The sequence below is a fragment of the Prionailurus bengalensis genome, chromosome E2 (genome assembly GCF_016509475.1).
Source record: "Prionailurus bengalensis isolate Pbe53 chromosome E2, Fcat_Pben_1.1_paternal_pri, whole genome shotgun sequence".
Taxonomy (NCBI): Eukaryota; Metazoa; Chordata; class Mammalia; order Carnivora; family Felidae; genus Prionailurus; species Prionailurus bengalensis.
This window is the reverse complement of record NC_057352.1, coordinates 15,886,196-15,911,393: the sequence shown is the minus strand read 5'-3', so window position 1 is coordinate 15,911,393 and position 25,198 is coordinate 15,886,196. Positions and strand designations below refer to the sequence as shown.

Genomic DNA, 25,198 nt, shown 5'->3' with positions numbered 1-25,198 from the left:
AGGGAAAGGCTAAGCCCAGAAGCGGAGAGATGAGTAGGGGCGAAGCTGCAAGAGGCGGGGCGTAGAGCCGGTCGCTGTCCAGGGCATGGAAAAGTGTCGTGAAAAGAGAGAGTGGGGTGAAAAGGTGTCGCGTCTCGGGGGGAAGGTGAGGATAGAGAAAGTGCTGACCGACAAGGTAGCGCCGGAGTGGAAGGAGAAAAAGGTGCAGGGCGAGGAGAAGGCGCGGGGCGAAGGGAAGGCCAGTGGCGAGAAGAGATCCCAAGGCCAAGAGAGGGTCTCTAAGGGGGGTGGGCGTGGCTTTAGGAGGGGGCGGGGCGAGGGGCAGGATCGAGAAGAACAGCTCTCCAAGGACCAGGGGAAAGGGCGGGTCGATAAGGAACGGGTCGAAGAGCTAGGATGGGTCGAGGAACAGGGGCGCAACAAGGCGGGGAAGCAGAGGGAGGAGCAAACTCCAGGAGAGAAAAAGGGGCGGGGACAGGGAAAGGGGCGGGGCGTGGGGAAGGTCTGGGCCGAGGATCCGGAGAAGGGAGAGGCTAGATACAGGACTCGGTACCAGGGTAGGGCCCGGGCCAGGAGAAAGGGGAGATGCGAAGAGATGTGGGGGGGCGGGGCAAAAAGTGGGGGCGAAACCAGGTGCAAGTGCAAGTGCAGGTGCACGACCAGAGGGAGCAGCAGGACTGGAGAAAGTAGGTGGGGCACAGACAAAGTCAGAAACAGTAACCGAGACCCGGTGAAGAGTAGGGGCCAGATGCAGAGCGGAGGCGGAGCAAAGAACAACTACAGGGCGAGGTTAAGGGGTGAAGCGAGGAGGCGAGGCGAAACCAGGGGTAGGGGCGTGTCCAGGAGCAACAGTAGAGGAGGGACCTGGACTAATAGTAGAGGTGGGATCCAGAATAGGAGCAGATACAGCACCTTGGTCAGGGGCGAAGTCTGGAATAGAAGCGGAGCAGGAAGCAAGTGCAGGGGCGGGGCCAGAAGCAAGATCAGGGGCGGAGCCAGAAGTAAGAGCAGGGGCGGGGCCAGAAGCAAGAGCAGGGGAGGGGCCAGGAGCAAGAGCAGGGGTGGGACCAGGAGAAAGAGCAGGGGTGGGACCAGGAGAAAGAGCAGGGGTGGGGCCAGAAGTCTGAGCAGAGGTGGGGCCAGGAGCAAGCGCCAGGGGAAGCTCAGGAGCGTGGTAGCATCTCAGAAGACGGCTTTCCGGCGCAGTCTTGCTGGCGGGTGTTGACCCCCCCATTCTCCAGGTTCGAGCCACGTTGCGCGCTGCCCCGCGATGTACCCTGCTGGCCCCGCGTGGCCGAAACTCCGAGTCCTGCGGGCCATGTGGGCACTACTGGCGGTGCTATTGGCACCGGGGAGGCTGTGGGCGAAGGAGGATATCCAGGAGTGTATCTGGCACGTTGTTCTGATCAAGTTCGAGGCGGTAGGCGAGGAAGGCAGGAGCGACCGCTTTTTTGATCTAGAGCCCCTGGAGACGCTGGACAGTGTGTTCAGCCTGCTGGTGGATGCACCCACCGACCAGAACGAGGTGAGGGGACTGGGGTCAGGTGAATGGGAGAGGTCATGGATCCGCACCCCACTGGGCTCTGGTCATTTGCCCAACCTCTTCTTGCAGAAATACCTGGGCTTCCCATACTACCTAAAGATCAACTACTCCTGCGGTGGAGAGGTGAGTGCAGCAGAGGTGAACTCATTCTGTGTGGGCTCAGTTTCCCCAATCTGTAACATTTTAATAGTGGTGGCACCACCAGACCCTGGGGACCCTAAGGATTCAAGAAGATTCCCAGTATCCCACCAGACACATAGTAGGTGCTCAAGTCAGCTTGTTTTTTTTTTTTTTTTGCCATTAAAAAAATCGAGATGTAACTCACATAAATTCAACAGTTAAAGTGTGCAATTTAGTAGTTTTTAGCATATTAACAAAGTTGTGCAACCATTACCATTATCTAATTCCAGAACACATTCATCACCCTAAAAAGAAACCCTGTACCCCTTTCCTCCAGCTTCTGGAGACCACCAATCTCCTTCCTGTTCCTATGAATTTACTTATTCTGGACATTAAATGTCAACGGAGTTGTACAATAGGCAGCCTTTTGTATCTGGCTTCTTTCACTCGCATGTTTTCAAGTCTCATCCATGCTGTAGCATATATCAGTATTTCCTTTCTATGGCTGAGTAATATTTCATTGTAAGGATGTGCTACATTTTGTTTATCCATTAATCAATAGATATTTGAGTTATCTATCTTTTTGGCAATTATGAATAATGCTGTTATAAAGATGTGTGGTACAAGTTTTTGTGTGGACATATGTTTTCAGTTCTCTTGCTGGGTCAAATGTTAACTGTTTCACTTCTGAGGAACTGCCTGATTGTTTTCCAAAGCCCCTGCACCATTTTACATTCCCATCAGCAACGTATGAGGGTTCCAGTCTCTCTAAATCTTCACCAACACTTGTTCATCTTTTGGTTATAGCCAAAAAATGTGGGTGTGAGGGGGTATCTCATTGCGGTTTTGATTTGCATTTCCCTCATAACTAGTGATGTTGAACATCTTTTCCTATGCTCACTGGCCACTTCTCTATCTTCTTTGGAGAAATATCTATTCAAATTCGGTGCCAACCTGGGTTATTTGTCTTTTTATTGTCGCATCGTAAACTTTCTCTATGTATTATGGATACTAGTTCCTTATCAGATGTATGATTTGTAAACATTTTGTCACATTGTGTGGGTTGCCTTTTTACTTTCTTGATGGTGTCCTTTAAAGGACAAAGGTTTTATGTTTATTGAGATAGAATTCACATACCATAAGATGGCACCAAAGTTTTTAACCTTGATGAAGTCCCATTTATCAGTATTTTCTTTTGTTGTTTGTGCTTTTGGTGCTGTCTAAGGCTATGCCTAGGTCATGAAGATTTACTCGCGTGTTCTAAGAGTTTTAGCTCTTACATTTAAGTCTCTGACCCATTTTGTGTTACTTTTTGTGTATGGTGTGAGGTAGGGGTTCCAACTTTTGCATGAATGTCCAGTGATCCCACTACCATATGTATAAATGAATTGTCTTGGCACCCTTGTCAGAAGTCACTTGACCATAACTGTAAAGGTTTACTTCTGGGTATAATTCTGTTCCATTGCTCTGTATGCCTGTCCATATACCAGTATCACATAGTCTTGATTACTGTAGGTTTGTAGTAAGTTTTCAGATCAGGCGGTTTGAGTCCTCCAACTTTGTTGTTCTTTTCCAAGATTGTTTTGGCCCAAGTAAGCTTTTTGTGGACAGTGGAGGGTTGTGGCCTAGAAGCGAAGTTTTGGTGGCAGCAGGCCAGGGTTTGAATCTGCCATTGACTTAACATTTCCTTGGAGGAAGTGTAGCATGATAGTTAATATTGTGGGCTCCAGAGCTGGGCTGCCCGTGTTCAAATCCCAGCTCTGTGACCTAATAACTGTGTGATCTCTGGCAAATTACTTACTTCTCTGTACCAAAGTTTCCTCGTCCTTAACAAGGATGCAATAATGATCATACCCACTCGACAAAATGATTAAATATGTGACAGCCACTGAGCGCAGTGCTATGTTCATAGAAAGGGCTCCGTGAATGCTAGCAACAAGTTTGTAGAGTGTGACCCTGGGCAGTTTTACTCCACGAATCTTCTCTCCTTATCTGTAAAAGTGTGATAATAATACTTTTCTCTGGCCATTCAACACCTTCAATGAGTCAGATTCTTTTTTTTTTTTTTTAAACAACATGGGGGATATAATGATTAACAACATGGCTAGATTTTCCTTATGGATTCAGGCTACCAGGGAAGCGATCGGCAAATAAATACATAAGATAATTTCTGGAGAGTCATCAGGGTGAAGAAGAAAATAAAATGTCCTATGTTAGAAAGGAGGGTGTTACGGGGTGGTTGGAGAAGGTCTCTGAAGAGGCTTGAACAGAGACCTGAGTGATGAAAAGGATGACCATGCGGAGACTTGGGGGAAATATCCCAGGTCAGGGGAATGGCTAGTGCGATGGCCCCGAAGAAGGACAGAGGCTGCTGTGTGTGAGGAGTCATGAGTGAGGGGACAGTGGGAGAAGGTGGGGCAAGGAGGTGATGAGGGCCTCGTGAATCACAGGGAGGGCTCGGCTTCCACTCTGAGTGAGATGGAGCCCGTGAGGAGGTTCTGAGCAAAGGAGGGCCCGATGGGACTCCAGCGTTCCCAGGCTCCCTCCTGCTATGTGGGGGTGGGTGGGCAGGGCAGGGGCAGGGAGACAGTGAGGAGGCTGACTCAGGGTCTAGGCAGGAGTTGAGGGTGGACAGGACCAGGGTCACTGCCGACAGGAGATCCCTGCCTCACCAGCACCTGCTACCCTGTGGTTGAAAAACTCGGAGATAGGGCCGGGACAGGTACCGTTGGCAGGGTTGACAGGGCCTTGGCCGAGGCATTCCTCGGGATAAAGGGCTGTGCAAAGGCGGCTGGACCCATTAAGTCTCTCTCCCTGGTCTCATAGGCCACCCCCCGCCCACAGCGTCTTGAATGCACCTTTTTCTTGGGGCTGCCTCCAAGCCTTTGTTCGTGCTGTTCCACACACCTGGCACACCCTTCTCCTTCTGTCCTTTCTTCTGCACCCTAAGCCCTGACTGCCTTTCTCCACCCAGCGAGGGTCCTGGCATTTCCAAGAGCTGGCCCTGACTGTCTCCTTCCCCTCCTACCCCCCCCCATTCCTTTCTGTGTAACTGCCCCATCCCCCCTCACCCACAGGCCCCGGCCGCCAACCCTGGCTATCCTCTGACTGGTGGGGATGGCAGAGTCAGATTTCTACAGGGGGGGCTAAAGCCTCAAGGGTGGGACTGGGACCCCTGGAGTGAGGGAGGCTCATTCCCACTTTCTCATTTGTGCACATCCCATGCCGCCACTCTCTGAGTGTTTCCTACATCCATGTCCTGTCTGAGGATGATGGCCCTGGCCTCACCTCCTCCAGGAACACCTACTGACTCCCTTCACGGCCCCTGGCCCCTCTGCCTGTCTCCTAGCCTGGTCTGTCACCTCCCCAGCACACGGCCTACACCTTGTTCTCCGACCTTCCCATGGTGGAGACTGTTCTCCCACCCAGTCCGAGAAGATGGGCTGCTAAAGGTGGGCTCAAGGCAGGGGTACCCAGAACGTCTCTTAAAGACACATTTGCGGGGCCACCTTGCCCTCAGTCCTCCGAGGCCCAGGTCCGCAAAGGCCACCTGACAGGGCTGAAGCCCTTGGTGCTGGTGACCTTCCAGTCCCCAGTCAACTTCCATCGCTGGAAGATAGAGCAGCTACAGATCCAGATGGAGGGAGCCCCCTTCCGCAGCAAAGGTGAGCCTGGAGGGCACCCGGAGGGGCCGTGGCCTGGCAAGGGTGTGGGGAGCTTGCTGGGGGCATCAGAGGGAGGCTGATGTCATCAGAGGGGCCCGTGGCCTGGCGGGAGCATGGAGGTTTTAGGGGGCCGCGGTGGAGTCTCTGACCTGGAGCAGGGACACGAGGAGTTACAGGGAGATCCCAGTGGTCTGCGGCCTTGGTGGGGGGCCACTGGGAGGCCCGGCAGCCTCAGTGCCCACTTCCTACCAGCAGAGCGGTGCAACGCAGAGGAAGTGTGTGCCATGAGCTGGTACACGCCCATGCCCATCAAGAACGGCAGTGTGGTCATGTACGTGGATGTCAGCAGCAATGGCCTGGGGCCCTTCATTCAAAATAAAAGGTGCCCTTTCCCGAGTCCAGGGCAGCGGGTAGACTCTGGGAGGGTCCTCCTAATCTCCAGATCCCCGAAGAAGCCAGGAGGAGACCAAAGGGAGGGAGCAGGGTAGGGAGGTGGTTGTGAGCTATGGCAGGAGCCCCTGAAACTGGAACCCTCACCTGTGCCCTGCCCCACCCCTGCTGCCAGGTTTCATGTGAACATCAACGGCTTCTTGCAGAAACAGCAAGATAACACGCTCCAATTCACTGTGGGAAACGAGGTGAGGGGCCCAGGTGGTAGAGAAACGTGGTAGAAAACGTGGGTTAAAGACAGTAGTCCGGGGCCCCAATTACTTCCCACGCAAGCGGGAGACCCCACTTACAGAGTGCTCACTCTATGCCCGGCCCCAGGTGGAGTGCTCCACTAAATACGCAATCACCTTCGGTCTTCGCAATGACTCCGGGAGGGAAGGTACTCTCACAAACCCATTTTGAAGAGGAGAAAACTGAGGCCCCAAAGGGATGGAACCATTTGCCCACGTCTGTCAGCACATGGAAGGAGACTTGAAACTGTGTCTGCCTGTCTCCTGCACCCATAGTCTTTTTATTTTTATTTTTTTTAACGTTTATTTTTGAGAGTGACAGAGTGTGAATGGGGGGGGGGGGAAGCAGAGAGAGAGGGAGACACAGAATCTGAAGCAGGCTCCAGGCTCTGAGCTGTCAGCAGCGAGTTGGATGCGCGGCTTGAACTCACACGCTGGGAGATCATGACCTGAGCAGAAGTCTGACTCTTAACCAACTGAACTACCCAGGCGCCCCTCCTGCATCCAGAGTCTTGATCATGGTGCATCCATCCATTCATTCATTCAGCAGTTCATTCGGTGAACACACAGACCCAGATAGAGCTGAAATTCTAGGGGGAGAGACAGACACCATATAGCAAACACGCAATCAAGTAAATTCCAGAGTAGATGAGAAGGTGGTAAGTGCTCTGGAGAGCGTTCAGAGGCAAGGGGATTAGGTCTGTGCAGGAAAAGATCGCACGGTTAATGGAATGGTCAAGAAAGGCACAACTGAGAAGGTGGACATTTGAGTAAAGTCTCGGAGGAAGAGAGGAAGGAAGCACGTAGATAGTTGGGGGAGAGCATTTCATATACGGGGAACAGCCAGTGCAAAGGCTCGGAGGTGAGCATGTGCCCGGTGAGCCTGAGAAGCAGTGAGGAGGCCCACGTGGCTGGGAGAGAGCGAGCCAGGGGGAGAGCGGTGGTGGATGGCGTCAGGGAGGTGACAGGGACAACTTGTGTGGGGCCTCATGGGTCAGGTGAGGACTTTGGCTTTTACCCTAAATGAGATGGAGCCATGGAGGGTAGGCGGAGTGTTGAGCAGCCCTCCTGCCCCCCGCCCCCCTCCCCCGGCAGATCTTCAATCTGATACCCCGGTACTTCATCAATGTCCCGTCGAGGCCCCTGTGGCACACCGTGGACCAGACACCCGTGCTCATCCTGGGTGGCATTCCCGATGAGAAGTCCGTCCTGCTGACTGACACCAGCTTCACGGACTTCTTTCTCGTGGAGGTGAGTGGTGCAGGGAAGGCGCTGGGCTGGGGCTTCTTGAAGGTGCTGGGCCTCAGCCCTTCCAGAGTGGGCCCCGGAGCTGTGGAAAGAGTCCCTGAAGCCATAGCAGCTCCCACGAGAGGCAGAGAGCGTGAAGGGAAGACACAAGCCTCTGCCGCCAGACCCTCTGGCTCTCCAGATCCTGGCTCGGCTCCCCGCTGGCTGTGTGACGCTGGGCCAAGTGATCTCACGTACCCAAGCATCATGCCCTCTACGTCCATCCATGTTGTCACAAGTGGCAAGGTCTCATCTTTTTATGGCTGCGTGATATTTCACGCACATATGCCTGTGTGTGTGTGTGTGTGTGTGTGTGTGTGTACCACGTCTTCCTTATCTGTTCATCTAGGAACGGACCCAGACTTCTTCCATATCTTGGCTATAGTAAATAATGCTACAATAAAACATAGGGTGCGTATATTTTTTCAAGTTAGTGGTTTCATTTTCTCTGGGTAAACAGTAGGCAAATTGCTGGATCATAGGCTAGTTCTATTTTTCATTTTTGGGGGGCCCTCCGTCCTGTCTTCCACAGTGGCCGCACCCTTGTGGTTTGGGTTGGCATTTTCCCGATGGCGAGCGATGGCGAGCGATGGCGAGCACCTTCTCCTGTGTCTGGCCATTGTGTGTCGTCTAAAAACGTCTTTTGAGAGTCGGTTTGTTGTTGGTGTGTTGTTGGTTTGTTTGAAGCAAGTGTTTGAACCAACACACTGCATTTGGTTAAGGCTCTTGTCCTCTTCTCACCTGTACGCCTGCATCCCGCTCCACCCGCTTCCCCTCATCGACCGCCTTCTTTTCAAGCAGTGAAAGCCCCAGGGCTTTCATCCTATGGGATCTGGCCGCTGGCTTCTTCATGGAGTGGATGCACTTGCTCCTCTGGCCCCTGTGTGGCTCAGGCTGCCGTAAACAACAACACCGCGGACCGTGGGGCTTAAACAAGAACTTATATTCTCACCGTTTCCGAGGCTTGGAAGTCCAAGATCAAGGTGCCAGGAGAGGCCTCTCCCCGGCTGGCAGCAAGTGCTTATATGGCCTTCTCTCTGTGCGCACGAGAGCAACCAGAGAGATCTCTGGTGTCTCTCCCTCTTCTCAAGGGGAGACCAGTCCCAGAGGATTAGGAGCCCACCCTCGTGACCTCAGGGAACCTTAACTATCTCCTTCATGGCGGGGTTAGACATTGGGAGTGGGGACGCAATTCGGTCCATAACGCCCCGTATAGTTTCTGCCCGGAAACTGGTGTGGGGCTCTAGAAGCGTGATGGATTTTAGTTCAGCCTTTTATTTTTTTATTTTTAATTTTCTTTTTTGAACATTTATTTATTTTTGGGACAGAGAGAGACAGCGCATGAACGGGGGAGGGGCAGAGGGAGAGGGAGACACAGAATCGGAAACAGGCTCCGGGCTCCAAGCCATCAGCCCAGAGCCCGACGCGGGGCTCGAACTCACGGACCGCGAGATCGTGACCTGGCTGAAGTCGGACGCTTAACCGACTGCGCCACCCAGGTGCCCTAGTTCAGCCTTTTAGGCAACAACGCTCCACTGGTGGTGCTTTCCCACCGTTAGTGAGCATCGCCAGTGCTAGCGATTGGTCAGTGAGCTCAGATAGCGTCAGCCCGACAGCCAGCCGTGTTCAAGGTAAAATAGGGTTGTTTCACATGTGCCCCGAGCCAAGCATGCGATCTTTGGGATCCACATAGGTGCAACCCCGACCGTGACCTGGGGGACTGAGGTTGTTTTGCACCGTCGAGTATGTTGTGCACTGCCAAACTCTGGGGAGAACACAGAGCCCCAGTTGGCTCTGACCTGGGTCACCTGCTTGTCAGGTCACGACCCTTGTCAGGGAAGCTCGGCCACAAGGTACTACTTGACGGTGAGCAGGGAGGGAGCCCTGGGGGCAGGTGTCTGTCCATCCCAGGCAGTTTGCAGAGCAGCTGTGTCCCCTGAAGGCAGGCCGTGGGGGTGGGGGGAGCCGAGGCAGGCCTGCTCACCGCTGACTCTGACTCCGCTCCCCCACAGTTGAACATTGACAGTTGCTGGGTAGGCTCCTTCTACTGCCCTCAGGCCAGTTTCACTGCCACCATCTATGACGCCATCGCCACCGAGAGCACTCTCTTCATTCGGCAGAACCAGCTCGTCTACTACTTTACGGGCACCTATGTCACCCTCCACGAGAGCAACCAAGGCAGTGGTGAGGGGGTCCCTGGCATCTCAGGAAAGGGGTCCTGCCTGTGGGAGTCCCGGGGAGGGCGCCTCAGGGAACCCATCCACTGGATGCCCCCGGGACTGGAATTGCCGTGGGTGGGGAGGGGGGCGTTGGAAGGACTTTCCAAGGTCCTTAATGGTCACCACCCACCCTATATGGCTTTTTCCTACCCTCTATATGCTGGTGTGAGGCTTTCCTCTGGACCTGTGAGCGAGCAGAGGGTAGAGGGAGGTGTGAGAGGGACAGAAGGGAGCAGAGAGAGAGAGAGAGAGAGAGAGAGAGACATGTGCGTGCACACACACTCACACACACACACACACACACGCACAGAGTGTCAGAAAGGCAGAGAAAGACATGCCAAGAGAGATGCATAGCAAAAGAGAAGTTGGGGAGGTGCCTGGGTGGCTCAGTCAATTAAATGTCTCACTTCAGCTCAGGTCATTATCTCACGGTTCATGAGTTCGAGCCCCTCGTTGGGCTCTCTGCTGTCAGCACAGAGTCCACTTGAGGTCCTCTGTCTCCCTCTCTCTCTGCCCTTACCCCGCTTGTGCTCTCTCTTTGTCTCTCTCTCAAAATAAATAAATACACTTAAAAGGTTAAAAGAAATTTGGGGGATGGGAGAGAGGCCGGGAGGGTCAGAAAGGCAGAGAGAAGGTAGGACAGGCAATTGCAGAGGAAAAGCCTGAAGGAGACTGATCACGAGGAAAAAGAGAGACTTTTGATTCAGCCTTATCTTTTATTTATTTATTTTTAACGTTGATTTATTTTTGAGAGAGAGAAGAGAGACAGAGTGCGAGCGGGGGAGGGGCAGAGAGAGAGGGGGACACGGAATCCGAGCACAGCCTTATCTTTTAAATGATACCCAAACCCTTCTAGTTCTTCTCAGCTTTCCCCCCCAAGTGAGGGATGTCACTTTTATAGGGTTACAGAAACTCGTATTATAACCTGCATTTCATTAGTTAAGGCCCGTTCCCAACAGCTTCGTTTTTCTCCCTCTCTCACTTAGGACATTGACAGTAGGACGAACCAAATTAAAATGGACTTAAGTCAAAGAAAGGGGTGCTGGGGCTGCTGGGTGGCTCAGTCCATTATATGTCTGACTTGATCTCAGCTCAGGTCTTGATCTCACAGTTGTGAGTTCAAGCCCTGTGTTGTGCTCCCTGGTGGGCATGAAGCCTACTGAAAGAAAGAAAGAAAGAAAGAAAGAAAGAAAGGGAGAGAGAGAGAAAATAAAAAGGAAAGAAAGACAATGAGAGAGAAAGGGAGGGAGGGAGAAAGAAAGGAAGGGAGAAAGAAGAAAGAAAGAAAGAAAGAAAGAAAGAAAGAAAGAAAGAAAGAAAAGAAGGAAGAAGAGGGTGTTTTTGACTTCGATAGGTGCACTTGATTTCAGGTACAATTGGATCTAGGTGCTCACTGTAGCTTAAACAGGCCCCTCCTTGTGATAGCCTTGGTGATTGCCCCCCTCCACCTAACAACTGTGGCCTTCTATCCTTTCAGGGGCTCCAGGAAAGAGCATCTCTTTGTTAGTGTTCGCGAGCCAGGACTGTCTCTGATTTGTCCGGCATGGTCACATGCTCAGTTGAACCCACTGCTCTGGCCAGGGGAATACGAGGGCGGGGTTAAACTAATCTATACATCATGGACAGAGTATGAGCAAGAGGGATTTACTCAAAGGTACTGGGCCCTACGCCAGGGGCCCCTCAGACACCGCACGGAATAGCCATTAAGGCCGTGGAAATATGGATGAGGGTCAGGTCCCAGGTCTATAGACATGGGTCTGAGGTTCCGTGCTGGCCCCACACAGGGAGCTGGGTTCGTGTGTTGGCCAACGAGTGCATCAAGAAGCTGTGCCCTGTACATGCCCATAGCAATGGCTCAGAGTACGTCATGGCCCTCACCACTGGCAAGCGGGAAGGCTACGTCCACTTTGGGACCATCACAGGTAAGGGCTGGGGCCTCTGGCGGCCCGAGAGACCAGTCCATACCCTGGCATCTGTGAGAATTCCAACCTCTAGCGCTCAACCCTCACCAGGCGCCTTCAGGAGGGGTCCCAGGCTGGAGGTCGTCCCTGTGAGTGGGAATGGGTTCATGCATTTATAGGGGTGGGACTTGGGTGTGTTACGTATCTTTCATGACGTGTGTGGCTTCAAAGGACAGAAGCCCAAGCCAAAAATCGTCTAGGCATGAAGAATTTGTAGACTTAAGTGAAAAGACTAGAGTCCAACTTCCGGCGTGGCTAGATCCAGGGGCCCCCAGGGTATGTCATCAGGATTCTATCTCTTGGCAAGGTAGCATAGCACAGCGATTACAGCACAAGTCTGGGGAGAGATCGCCTGAACACACCCGACCCAAGTCACCTGTGGCTTTGGACAGGTGACTTAACCTCTCTTTTTGGTCTCGTTTTCCTCATCTGCAAAATGGGCCTAAGGAGTATATTGGCACCTGCCTCATTGGGTTGATGTAAAGATTAAATAAGTTGGCGTGTGTAAAGGTCTGAGAACAGTGTTAGGGACATGGTGGCTGCTCTAAAAGGGTTTATTATTATGAACCCTGAGATTTGGCCTCATTCTCAGGTAGCTACCCCTCTTCTGGGGGCTAAAGATGGTCCCAGGAGCTTGGGGCTCACACGTCCCCGCACGTGGAGTCACCCCAGAAGAATGAAAGCAGCCTCTTCCATTAGCTCTAGCAGGAATCCAGGGTGCACTCTGATTGGCCCGTTCTGGGTGCGTGCCCGGACCTGAGCCAGTTACTGTGGCCAGAGACAGACCTACTCTGGTAGGTCAGGTGTGAGTGAGGGACAGGTCAGGGTGAGACCCGCCCCCCTGAAATCCCAAGGACTAAAGGGGGCGGAGGCACCGGCACCAGGCCACCCTGGACGGTTGGAGACCTGGCGTGGTGGGATGCCGGATGGGCTGGGAAGGGCCTGAGCACCGCCCTGCCCTGCTCCGCAGATGGCCGCGTGTCCTTCGAGTTGCTGCCCCGGCAGCGGTCTGTGTGCGAAGGGTTACAAGGTACCTAGCCCCCAGAGACCTCTGCGGCGGGCGGGTGTGGGGATCGAGGGTGTGGCAGAGCAGGGAAGGGGGGGAGAGGTCCGTGTGAAGAACGGTGTCTTGGGAGGGGTGGAGAGTCACAGGGAGGGGGTGAGGGTTAGGGAGACCAGGGAGAGGGGCGGGTCCAGGGCTGCTCTGAGCCGGCCCCCTCCTACCCAGTTATGAACTGCTCCATAATTTGGGCCGTGTTCATTGCTGGAGACTACAATCTACTGCTGCTGGTGCAGATGGAAGACCCCACCACCAAGAAGTATTTCCAGGTGGTCAGCTACGACCTGGGTAATTGGGATGCTGTTGGGGGGCTGAGTGGGAAGGGGCAGAAGCCCAGATTGTGAACCTCCTGCCGGTCTGTGGGATCCGTGCTAAGGCAGACAGCGGGGCCTGGGTAAGGGGTAGTGGTGGAGAACAGACCTGGGGGGATGGAGAAACAGAGGAAACCAATGTGACTGGAACAGAGGGAGACTAGGGAGGGCGGGAGATTGGAGACGGGAGCAGAAGTCAAATCTGAAAGGGCCCAGTGGCTCACAATAAGGAGATGTAATTTTATTTTACCTGAACAGAGAATAGGGCTGCCAGGTACAGTTGTGCAGGCTGCACACTGTACTTTCCAGCCAAGAAGTCAGAGGAGGCAAGTCCTGTGCCCTGACATATGCATTTAAAGAAGCCCTAAGGGCTAACAGGCCCAGATGAGAAGCCACTGGAGGGCTTTGGGGAGGGGGTGGGAGGCTGGTGACTTGCCCAGTTTCAGGTTTTGAAAGCTCAGAGCCTCAGGAGGTTTTGCCGTGTTCTCCCCCGGTTGTAGTCGGTAATCACCTGGCCATCCTCTACACCATCCCGGAATTCATCCCTGACGGTAGGAGGGGAAGGCAGGGGGGCCTGAAAAGTGGATGAGGGCCGGGAGGGACCCGGATGGCCCTCCCCTCACTGCTGTGTCCACTCTGCCTCTCCCCGGCCAGCTAGGGGCCTGGAGTTTCTGATGCTCCTAGGGACAGAGTCTCATACCACCTTCCTGATGGTACCCAAGGGCATGTTCTACAACCAGTATAGCAACCTGCTGTATATCTGGGGCAACTTCCTCCTGCAGAGGTACGAGGCCGGACGTATTCTGCCTTCTCAGCCCCGTTAGGGCGGGGGTCCTTTCTGAAGCCATCAAGTTGTCAGAGCATGCCTAAATTCAGAAGTTACCGGGATTGGGATGGGGGAAACACGGGCTGCGGGGGTGGTTAGGGCTAGGATGGGGAAGCTGATATTTTAAAGACCTGAGAGGCCTTTCTTAAATGAAACCTGATGTTAAGGACCCAAGCTGTGTGAAAGGCACTGTCTGGGGGGAAGGTTCGGACACATTGCACCCCTCAGGAACTTAGGGGCTGTTGGCAAACCGCTGGATGGGCCAAATGCTCCTGTCTCCAGATGGGCGGGTCACCAGAGGCTTGGGAGCAGGACCTGGAATCCCAGGCTTCCTTGCGTGTTCTCCCGAGGCTGGCAGAGAGCTGAGTAGACAGTTCTCGGGTCATGTTAGGCCTGGAGTTGGGGGAAGCAGATATCCTCCAGGGGCCTCGCCTGGGTGTCCCTCGCTCCCGTCTCTGCCCCCACAGCTATAACTATGAAAACTTCATCTACCTGGCGGACTTCCCCAAGGAGCAGTCCATTAAGTACCTGGTCAACTCGTTCCATGGGGACATGGCTATTGTCACAGAGACTGAGGAGGTGGGGTACCCTGCTCCTCTCCCCAAACCCCAGCGGTCTCCCTTCTCCCTCTGTCAGGGGAAAAGGGTTCAGGGGAGGAAGTGTCCTCAGGGATCCCGCAGAAGGGCAGATGAGGACCCTGGAACTCAAAGAGAAGTGGTGTTTTCTTCCAAAGTCTTTCAGCAGAGTTAAAGACTCGGAGTCCTGATCTGATTTCCACAGAGGGCCCTCTTTCATTCCATCATGTGGTTCATCTCATAAATATTGAGTGCTCACTGTATGCCTGACCCAGCGCCAAGGATACAGTGGTGACTGGGTCAGCCGTGGACTTGCCCTCAAGGGTCACAGGCCAACTGGGAAGACAGAGTGTTTCCCAGAAAGTAACGATTCAGGGGAGGCAGGGCTGCAGTGGGGAAGATAGTATCTCAGGACAGATGTTCAGAAAGGGGGTGGGGCCCAGCTTCCAATTCAATCTGTGTGTGTGTGTGTGTGTGTGTGTGTGTGTGTACCTAGGAGGGCTTCAAAGAGGAGGCCGCGTGGAGGAGGGACATCCTTAATGTTGGACGGACTCCTCCAGGCTGAGTCTCAGAAGGGGATGAGGTCTAGAGTCAAATGTGTTGGGGGTGTGGGTATCAGTGCGGAGATGGGAAACTGAGGCCAAGGGGATGGTGGGTCCCTGGAGGGTGCAGAATGAGGAGAAAATAGGGCTTGCCCCTAGGAACCCTGGCCTGCAGGGGTGTATACATTAGGAACGCTTCAGTTTCAAGTCAGAGCCACTCCAGCCAACGAAACGCTGGAGACAGTTATGGCGAGCGGGGCTGGAAGCGGGGGTGGCTGGGTTGTGGGAAGTCGAGATGGCATTATAGAGAGAAGGTATGCGAGCTTACCTGGCCTCACCCCCAGAGAATGGGGCCACCACGCTGGGCGGAGAGGTGGGGCCAGAGGTCCCCGCGGCCCTCACACATACCCACCTGGCTGTCGCACCCCAGATCTGGTACCTCCTGGAAGGCAGCTACCGGATGTACAAGCTGTTCCCATCCAGGGGCTGGGAGGTGCACATCAACCTACAGGTGATGCACCAGTCCTCCGTCTACACCCCCAATGAGACCATGGTCACCCTCTTCTACGAAGACACCAAGCTGTACCAGGTGCCAGGTGGGGGGTCACGTGGGAACATGGGGAGCCTCAGGGCGGCTGGCTGACACCAGCTTATCCGGCCCTGCCTTCCTGCCGCAGCTAGTGTATCTGATGAAAAACCAGCAGGGCCAGCTTGTCAAGAGGCATGTGCCCGTGGAGCAGCTCTTGATGTACCAGCAGCTCAGTAATCACTACTTCTTTGAGCGGCAAGGGTGAGAAGATACTGGACCACAGAGCTGGGTGCGGCCCACACAAAGCCCCTATTCCAGGAGAGAGAGGGAGCCACCCCCAGGGTGGTGATGGGGGAGCTTAGGGTCGCTGGAGGCTCCAAGGAGGGGCCTGACTGAGACTGAGGGCGGTGGGAGCATCAGGGAGAGCTTCAAGGAGGAAGAGGTACAGGAGCTGTGAGCTAGAGGGTGAGGAAGAGTTAGCCAGGGGACACGATGGAGAAGTGGTTCCAGGCAGGAGGGGCCACATGTGCAAAGGCCCTGAGGAGGAAAGGAGGTTGGGCGTTCAAGACGGAGAGAAAGTACAGTGCAGACAGAGTGCGGTGCTGGTGGCAGGGTGGACAAGGTGAGCCTGGTGGTCACAGGGAGGGTCCTGGGGAGCCATGATGGGACTAAAAGGAGGGACTGCATGGCCAGATGCAACTGCATTCAATAATGATCTATCTGGTCACCTGAGAGGAGCCGGGGAGGCAGCTGGGAAAGGGGTCAGGGAGAAAGGAGGTGGAAGAAGGCTTGAGTTGGGAATGGGGAGGAGGTCTAGGAGAAGGTCCAGAACGCCCGCCTGAGGGACCCAGGGACGTCCCGGAGAATTTGTCCAGGGGCACCGGGGGGTTAAGGCTGAGGCTGAGCAGGAGGGTCAGGGCTGGATTAGACCCGGATGGCAGCGCAGAGATGGGAGGCGGACCTGGGGGGCTCGCGGAAAAGTCAGCCGCCCCTCCCCCCGTCCCCCCCGCCACCCAGGAGCCACCTGACGCTCTCCTTCACCAACTTCTGTCCGTTCTCGGTGATGCGCCTGCGGGACCTGCCCAACCCGCAAGTCTACTCGCGCCAGGAGCGCTACCGGGCGCGTCCGCCGCGCGTCGTGGAGCCCTCGGGCTTCCACAGCGAGAACTCGCTCGCAGTCTACCAGGGGCTCGTCTATTACCTGCTTTGTCTGCACTCCGAGTACCACAAGGTGGACGCCTGGCGGGGGCCGGGTCTGGTCCGAGGCGGGGTGAGGAGGCTTAGAAAGCAAGGGCTGCGTGGCTCGAGAACGGCTGTGGAGGCTGGAACCGCCTGGGGGAGTCTGAGGCTAAGGGGGCAGGGGGAGCGGGCGAGCAGGGCCTCGGAGAGGTGGCTTTAGGAGTGTGGCTGCGGCGTTGGACGTAGGGCTCGGGGGCAGGCCAGGGGCTGTGAGCTTCGGCTTTGGGTTAGCGGCCGGCGTGCCGCCTGCCTGGGGACCGCTGCCCCCGCTCACGGTGCCGGTCGTCCCCGCAGCCGTACGCCGACCCGGTGCACGACTCCACCTGGCGCTGGTCGAACAAGAAACAGGACCAGGTGCGTGGAGAGGGCTGGGAGTCGGGGGTGGGGGCGGTGTCCGCCGTCCGGGTCTGATTTTGCCCCACATCCGGTCCTCCAGGATTACTACTTCTATCTGGCGAGCAACTCGCAGAGCCCGGGGAACGTGTACATTGACATGGCCAGCTACGAGAAGATCTACGACCTCAAGGCCGACTACGAGCTGCCCGAGCGCATCTTCCTGGACAAGGGCACCAGCTACGTCTTCTCCGTCTTCCTGAGAGTCGGGGAGCAGTCGCTGGAGTTCACACCCGAGCGCGGTCTGTGCGGGAGGCCGGAGTGGAGCTCGAGGGGCGGGGTCTGCGAGCCCAGGGGGCGGGGTCTGGGGGCGGGGCGAGGCCCTAACCCCTCCCGGTGCTTGCAGTGCTCACCTCCGAAGAGCTGAAGAGCACGGTGGATCTGGGCGTGGTGCTGGCCGACCCGGGCTGCATTGAGGCGGTGGTGAGACAGAAGTTCCTCATTAACCGCAACTCGGTGCTTTTCCGGGTGAGACTACGCGGGGAGGGCGTGCCGAGGTGGGGGCGGAGCGACCGGCGCCGGGCACCTTTCGAACCGTCCCCGGGTCCTCGGGCAGGGTTGTTGACGCCTTCATTTCTGCCCCCAACCCCAGGTTACGCTCAGTGATAAAAGGTCTTGCTTTGACCAGGGCCTTAGTGGACATCACCTCTTGGAGACCTCCATGTTGCTCAAGGTTCGGTCCAAGTCTGGAGGGGAGGGATACGGGAGGAGGGAAAAGACCGAGCCCGCGGGGCCCACCATCATCACCGGCTCTTACCCACAGGTGGCGGGCGCGGTCGGACATTGCTTCCAGAACACACACCAGGGACCCCGCATGCAAGTATTGGACTTTGGGAGTACTGGGTCCTGTGCTAGGAGGGAAGGGATTGGGTCGAGACCCAACAGGACTGATTCTGAGTCTCCCCTGGGAAATCCCACTGATGCATTCATAATTTCTTCCTTTTCGTTCATTCAGCCACCCACACATCCACTCACTCTTTTCATCCACTCATGTTTGCAGAAAGGGCTGCCTTTGTGGTTGTATAGATTGCACCCAGGCTTGTATGTTCCTTCTAATATTTTTCTGCAGGGGGCAATAAAGCATCTGCGACACAGGACTTTTGTTCCCAAATGGCACAAAGGAGTCATGTGAGCCAGCTTGGCCCTTCTTTCACATGTGACTCTTCATTTCCCCACTCACATGTACGTTCTTCACTCCATGGGGTCCTTAGTTCCTCGCTTGCTCACACATGCAGTGTCCTTTTTGCACAGAGACAGACACTGAGGCTCAGAGATGTGCAAACATCTGCTCAGAGTAACCCAAGGAGCTAGTAAGTGGTAAAGGAGGGACCTCACCCAGATGCTTCTTCTCACCCACTTCCTTGCCCACTCACCAGCAGACAGACTTGCTGCTCCTCCCTCCTGGCTTGGTATGGCCCAGGACAGGAAATGGGGGTTGTAGGGGTGCCTGGGTGGCCCAGCCAGTTACGCATCCAACTCTTATTTTAATTTTTTTAATGTTTATTATTTGAGAGAGACAGAGCATGAGTAGGGGAGGGTCAGAGATAGCGGGAGACGCAGAATCCGAAGCAGGCTCCAGGCTCTGAGCTGTCAGCACAGAGCCCGACGTGGGGCTCGAACCCACAGACCGCGAGATCATGACCTGAGCATCCAGCTCTTGATTGCCGCTCAGGTCAGGACTCACGGTTTGTGAGTTTGAGCCCCACCTCAGGGTCCGTGCTGACAGCTCAGAGCTTACTTGGGATTCTCTCTTTCCTTCTCTCTCTGCCCCTGCCCTGCTCATGCTCTCTCTCTCTCAAAATAAAGAAATAAACTTTAAAAATTTTAATAATGAAAAAAAGGTTGTAATAGCCCCCAACTCCTTTGCAGGGAGGGAGGAGAGCAGGGAGGAGTGGCTGACCTCAGCATCCAATAAGTGTTTCCTGATATCCTGAGTGATATGCATTATTTTCCTCTTTATCATAACCCCAGAAGGTCAAAGTTAAGGTCCTTATTTTTGACCCAACAGATTCCTTCTGGGAATCTAATCTGTAACATACTGGTACAGCAAAAGGTTGGAAACAACCTAAATGTCCACTAATAGGGAAGTGGTTAAATAAATCAGGGTTCATTCATGCAATGGAAAACTATGCAGCTGTAAAAAAAAAAAGTTGGGGGGCGGGGGAACAAAGATCTCCATATACTGATACGGCATAGTCTCCAAAACATATTTTATTCTTTTTTTAATGTTTTATTTATTTTTGAGAGAGAGAGAGAGACAGCGAGCACAAGCAGGGGAGGGGCAGAGAGTGGGGGGACAGAGGATCCGAAGCGTTCTTTGCTAACAGCAGTGAGCTGGATGCGGGGCTGGAACTCACACAACCATGAGCTCGTGACCTGAACTGAAGTCCGATGCTCAACCAACTGAGCCACCCAGCCACCCCAAAGTGTTTTTAGTCTTAAGAGAAAAAAGCAGGGGACAGAACAGTTTGTATAAACTGGAGGAGGTTGACTGAGAGCATATATTCACACTGGCTTTTATTTGCATGAAGAAAGTGGGAAAATAAATGAGAAAGTCCTTATAGTGGTTTGCTCCCCTGGGGATGGAGGAGAGGGAGGACAGTTGGGGAACAGGAATGGAAGTGAAACTTTTCACTGTGTGTGTGTGTGTGTCCATGTGACCATGTTACCCATCTAAAAATTAAAGTTTAAAGAAAACCTATCAGTACTTTTTTTAACAGAATATTATTTATTTTGAGAGAGAGAGAGAGGGAGAGAGAGAGAATCCCAAGCAGGCTCTGCACTATCAGCATGGAGCCCAATGAGGGGCTCGAACTCATTAACCGTGAGGTCATGAGCTGAGCCAAAACCAAGAGTCAGCCGCTTTCAACCTACTGAGCCAGCCAGGCCCTCCAGAGGGTGTGTATTTGGAAGTCTTGGAGCCTCTCTCTGGCTCCCAATGCTGGGGAAAAAAATGGAGACTGAAGGAAGCTAATTGATGAACTGTGGCTCCCTGACCTGTAAATATGTTGGATGAAGGAAAGAACAAATTAATTTGCACATAATAGGTGCTCAATCGGGGCGCCTGGGTGGCTCAGTCGGTTAAGCATCCGACTTTGGCTCAGGTCATGATCTCAGGTCATGATCTCACGGCTCATGAGTTCGAGCCCCACGTTGGGCTCTGTGCTGACGGCTCAGAGCCCGGAGCCTGCTTCGGGTTCTGTGTCTCCCTCTCTGTCTGCCCCTCCCCCACTCGTGCTCTGTCTCTCTCTCAAAAATAAATAAACATAAAAAAAATAGGTGCTCAATCAAATTTGGCTGGATGAATAAAGGCTGGGAGCATCTCTCAGCAGGCCCCAGAGATGGGCCTCCCTCCATGGGGGAACAGGCTGGCGTCAAGGGGGTAGACTGGGAATAGATTTCACTTGGTGCACACAGAGCTTATGCATTCCTTCCACTGGTGCTGGCTGAGTGCCCACCACATGCCAGCATTGTTTTAGGTGCTGGAATTAGAGCCGTGAACAAAACAGAATTCCCGGCGTTGTGAAGCTCGTGTTCTGGCGAGGGAAAGTGTATTTGTTTCCTGGGGCTGCCGTAACAAATTACCACAAGTTGGAGTGCTTATTCTGTCCCAGTTCTGGAGGCCAGAAGTGTGAAATGAGGGTTAGTTTCCTCTGGAGGTTCCAAGGGAGTCTCTGTTTGCATGGCCTCTCTCCTGGCTTCTGGTGGCTGTTGGCAATCCTTGGCTTCTAGATACATCACTTCCCTCTCTGCCTCTGTCTTCACAAGGCATTTTCCTTGTGTGCCTGCATCCAAATTTCCTTCTTCTTTTTTTTTAACTTTTTGAAAAAGTTTATTCATTTCTTTTGAGAGAGAGAGAGAGAGAGAGAGTATGTGTGTGTGTGTGTGTGTGTGTGCGCGCGTGTGCATGTGTGTGGGGGGGGCAAAAGTCGAGGGAGAGAGAGAACCCCAAGCAGCTTCCCCACTGTCAGGGCAGAGTCCAACGTGGAGCTCGAGCTCACAAACCGAGAGATCATGACTTGAGCTGAGATCAAGAGTTGGAGGCTCAACTGACTGAGCCACCCAGGCGCCCCTAAATTTCCCTCTTATAAGGATGCTGATCTTTGGATTAGGGCCCAGCCTAATCTGATGTAACCTCATCTTAACTTGATTACACCTGTAAAGACCCTATCCCAAATTAGGCCCCCCCGGCAAGCACCAGATCAGGAGTTCAACATATCTTTTTGGGACACGCAGTTCAACCCACAGCAGAGAGCCAGACAATAAGGAAGAGAAACAAAAGATATTGTGTGTCAGAAGTGCCGAATGGTTAGGGGGAAACAAGCAGGCAGGGAGCATGGGGGAGATTAGCATTTTGGACGTCTGGATGGTATAAGGGTAAGAGAGAGAGAGAGAGAGAGAGGTTTCTAGGACAAGATTTTAGCCTGAACATGGAGGGATGAGGTACCATTAACAAAGATGGGTTGTGGATAAACTGAATCTGAGATGCCCATTAGACCTCCCAGTGAGTGAGTGGCTGAGAGCGGTAAAATCTTGGGCCCAGGCCTAGCATGGGAAGTGCTGCTTCCTCTATGGCCACCAACCCCTCTCCAGTCACTGTCAAGCCCAGGCCACAGTCTTTGGATGCCCATGTCCCTTTGGCGCTTGGATAGAACCCTTGGACCCTACCCCCGAAATGGGCCAGAGGCTGTTCATTCTGAAGACAACGTCATAGGAATTCCCTGACCCCTGACCCCCATCTTGGGCTCCGCGTCCCTTATATATCCCAGGCTCCTCCCCGTTCTCTTTTATGAGAATTCAGGCCCAGCCTGAGCCCGGTGCGGTCCGCCTAGGGGTTGGCCGCTCCACAGGTATGGGTGTTAGTGGTTTTGCGCGTCTTTTGCTGGAGGCAGCCGGAGCCAACCTGTCTCAGTTCCCATTCCATCTCTACCATCACAGGCCTAGCTTTGGGTGAGGAATAAATGGCTTGACCTCTCTGTGCCTCACTTTTGCCATCTCTGAAATGGAGATATTAATACTCCACCATGCCAGGCTTGTTTTGAGGGTTGAATTTGAGTTCGAAGTGCTGGGAACATCACCCGGTGCCTTGTACACAGTAAGAACTACATAAACTTTTGCAGTTATTAGAGTATTGTTTTAATAATAATAACGACCAAATGGCAATGGTGAGGGTGAGCCTGGCAGGCAGTGGTCCTGTGGGGGGGGGAGGGTGTCCTCCCCGTCCAGCTCCCCCCCCCCACCGGTCCCCCCTCCCCAGGGCCGTTCTGCTCCCACTTAGGGCAACTTGATGGTCCCAGTGCTTATCGGCTGCCCTCCGGGCAAGCGCCTGGCCTTCGACATCACCTACACCCTGCAGTACAATCGTCTGCAGAACAAACACTACTTTGACTGCGTGAGGGTGGACCCCGAGATGCCCTGCTTCCTCTTTCGTGATGGTGCGTGTCCAATCCCCTCGCCTCATTTGTTCACTGTCCTCTGTCCCCAGCACTCGGCCGCCTTCCCTCACTGCTTGCTCACCTCCTCACTCCTCCTCCGCTCCTCCCCTTGGTCCTCTCCTCGCTCCTTCCTCCCCTCCATCCTGCACTTCTCCCACCAAAAGCTAATTTCTTCGCCTCCTGGTCTCCCTCCGACCCCACAGTCTTCTACCCTTTCTTCTTGATCCAAGACTTGGTGACGGGAGATTCGGGCAGTTTTCAGGGCAGGTAAAGACATAGCCAAGCCAGCGACTGACGGGCGTTGCGGGGGGGGGGGGGTGGGGGTGGGAGTGGGTAGGGGGACAGAGTGCGGGCTGGATGGTAGAGGTGACGCAGGACTCCGGACACCGAAGCCAGTCCCCGCACCTCTTGACCTGGCAGCTATGTGCTGAAGGTGGTAGGCGGCGGGCCCACCCTGGACACCATCAGGGAATACAGCGAGGAGGAGATTTACCGCTTCAACAGCCCCTTGGACAAGTAATTCCTGTGGGCCGGGGCCCATAACCGCCCTCCTCCTGCAGACCTCTCTTGCTTCCCAGCCACAGACCTCACCCTTGCTGCGAGCACCACCTACCTCGGTGTCTGGGGCCCTGCCCCAGGAGCAGGCTCCTATGCTTGCCCCGCCCACCCCACTTCGTGAGGCCCCGCCCCCCTGAGGCTCCCCCTACGCCTTCCCTCCACCGCTGACAGAGCCAGCCTCTCTCTGCACCTGCGGGGAGACGGGGCTCCCCTCTCCCCGCCCCCTCCCCAACTAAGGTTACACGGTGCTGCGCAGGACTCACAGCCTCATCTGGACCACCAAGAACACAACGACCACCAAGGACTCGGCCTTTAACATCATGTCCCATCAGAGCTTGGGCATCGAGTGAGTCCACGGCCTGGCTGCTGGTCCCTTTATCCCCCACCTGCCCAGAATCTGCCTGGGCTGTGCATCCCTTCTGCCTCTGGGAGATCTTTTGAGCCTCAAGCCCGGCTGACCGTCTTCGTGTTCCTCAAATGGGGCTGACTGTCTGCAGTGCTGGGCCCTCTTACTCTTTCTTCAGGCCTTAGTTCAGATGTCCCTTCACGGGAGGTGGGGGGCTTTTCTGACCATTCTGAAGGGGGTGTTGGCTCCCACGTCCTCCTGTATTTCCCCCTTCTCACCCTCACGTCTCTGCTTGTGCCTGCCCCATCTGAACCTGACCCCTCTCGGCTGTCACTGTCTCTGGGGTGGTCTGTCTCCCTCATAGGTCCAGGTCCTGATAAGACTAAACAGTATTTGTTGAATGAGACAATGAGCAAATTCATTCATTCAGTCATGGTGGGCATGTATTGGGATTTGCATGGCGGTCACGATGAATGAGGAAAACAATGGAGGGACAGATTAGTAGATAGGGACTCAACAACGATTTTTGATTCAGTGAAAGGAAGAAAATGGTGCCGTGAGCAAATGAGGGAAGCGAATGAATGAGTGGAGCCACAACTTTCCCCTAGTCAGTGTTCAACTTGCATTTATCGAATAAATGAATAAAGGAAAGACTAAATGAACGGAGATGTGACTTTGTGCCCAGTAGGCACTCAAGGTATATTTGTGGGATGAAGGAATGAGAGCAGCAAGGAATAAACGAGGCCTTGGCACATGATAGATACGCCATCCATACACTAATGGAGGAATCACAGATGGAGACGTTAAGACAGGAGGAAATGAGCGAGTCAACAGCCTGTCACGTGGTAGGCACGGAGTCAGTCTTCTTGGATGAACGAATGAAGGAGCGAATCAAGGAAGAAGGAATGAGGTCGCACCTCTCTGGTGCTCACCCAGAGTTTGTGGGCTGGAGGGAGGAATCAGAGGTTGGCCTGTGCTAAGCATGATTTGTGTCGCATGTTGCCTGAACTCGGGTCCCCAGGTGGCTGTGTCTGGAGAACTCCCCATGCTATGACACCATTCCCCATACCATCTTCGCCCCTGAGTTCTTCTTCAAGGTGCTGGTGAGCAACAGGTGAGCCAGGCATGTGTCCCAGCGAGACTTGGGGGCTTCCTATGGGGTGCCCGAGTCCTCCCCCAGGCCTGAACCCCATGCCCCCGCAGAGGCGTGGACAAGAGCACATACTGTGACTACCAGCTCATCTTCCTGCTGCACATCCACGGTCTGCCACTCAGTGCCAAGCGGGCCTTCTTCATCCTCATGGTGAGTGGCTGCGAGGAGCTGCCCTGCTGGGGGAATGGGGCTCTGAGGCCGCCCAGCCAAGCCTGTCGTGCGGCGTCTGCAGGTGTCATCCAGCGTGTTCATCGGTCTGGTGACCCTCTACATCATCTTCTGCCTCCTGTTGCCTGTTATGGTGAAGGCCTGGAACAGCCTCCGCTGGAAGATCAACAACATCATCATGTCAGAGTCCTACTACACCTACACTTCCCCTTCTAGAAATTGCAGTGGGACATCTGAGACCAGATCCACGGTCAGCTCCAGAGTCGGCTCCAGTGACAGTTCCAAAGTGGCAGAGGCGAACCAGCGTGCACCTGAGCAAACCTGGAAGAAGAAGCCGTTGGTTACCTGAGCCGCTTGCCTGCCCCCATCTCCACCCGTGCTCTTCCCTCACTTCCTGGGCCACCTTGGAAATGCATCTATCACCCATCCCAGGCCCTTTTTTGTTTTGCGTCAACTTTCACTTCCTCAGACCTAAATCCTCGTTTCAGGATTAGCCGTGGGCCCTTGTAAGGACTCACGTTCAGTTAGTGTGTACCACACAGCCATATAGGTCATTAAAGTCAAAATCCTTCTGGGCCACCTGGTAAA

At 54.2% G+C, this 25,198-nt stretch overlaps 1 protein-coding gene across 8 annotated transcripts; it reads left to right on the top strand.

Annotated features, from left to right (window-relative positions):
• Nucleotides 1-1,156: 1,156 nt before the first annotated feature.
• CATSPERG (cation channel sperm associated auxiliary subunit gamma) lies at nt 1,157-25,198 on the top strand. Of its 8 annotated transcripts, none has more exons than XM_043599025.1 (28): nt 1,157-1,525; nt 1,613-1,666; nt 5,184-5,328; nt 5,584-5,710; nt 5,894-5,966; nt 7,104-7,259; nt 9,308-9,479; nt 11,299-11,436; nt 12,446-12,505; nt 12,704-12,823; nt 13,347-13,397; nt 13,501-13,630; nt 14,140-14,251; nt 15,220-15,378; nt 15,467-15,579; nt 16,336-16,549; nt 16,852-16,911; nt 16,994-17,192; nt 17,297-17,418; nt 17,543-17,623; nt 17,714-17,770; nt 22,229-22,385; nt 22,589-22,652; nt 22,806-22,901; nt 23,200-23,289; nt 24,311-24,403; nt 24,493-24,592; nt 24,675-25,198. In XM_043599025.1, the coding sequence occupies exons 1-28, from the start codon at nt 1,271-1,273 to the stop codon at nt 24,957-24,959; spliced, it is 3,483 nt and encodes a 1,160-aa protein (XP_043454960.1). In that variant the 5' UTR covers nt 1,157-1,270; the 3' UTR covers nt 24,960-25,198. The 8 variants fall into 8 exon arrangements, 7 of the variants coding, with proteins under 7 accessions (XP_043454960.1, XP_043454959.1, XP_043454958.1 ...); XM_043599024.1 differs by having other exon boundaries at nt 13,293-13,397; nt 17,297-17,373; XM_043599023.1 differs by having other exon boundaries at nt 13,293-13,397.

Bases quoted from the DNA above. Each gene is read 5' to 3' on its own strand.
- CATSPERG (XM_043599023.1), top strand. From the start codon at position 1,271: ATGTACCCTGCTGGCCCCGCGTGGCCGAAACTCCGAGTCCTGCGGGCC. The intron at 17,419-17,542 runs GTGAGACTACGC...CCCCAACCCCAG, and splicing joins GCAACTCGGTGCTTTTCCGG to GTTACGCTCAGTGATAAAAG. The intron at 24,593-24,674 runs GTGAGTGGCTGC...CGGCGTCTGCAG, and splicing joins GGGCCTTCTTCATCCTCATG to GTGTCATCCAGCGTGTTCAT.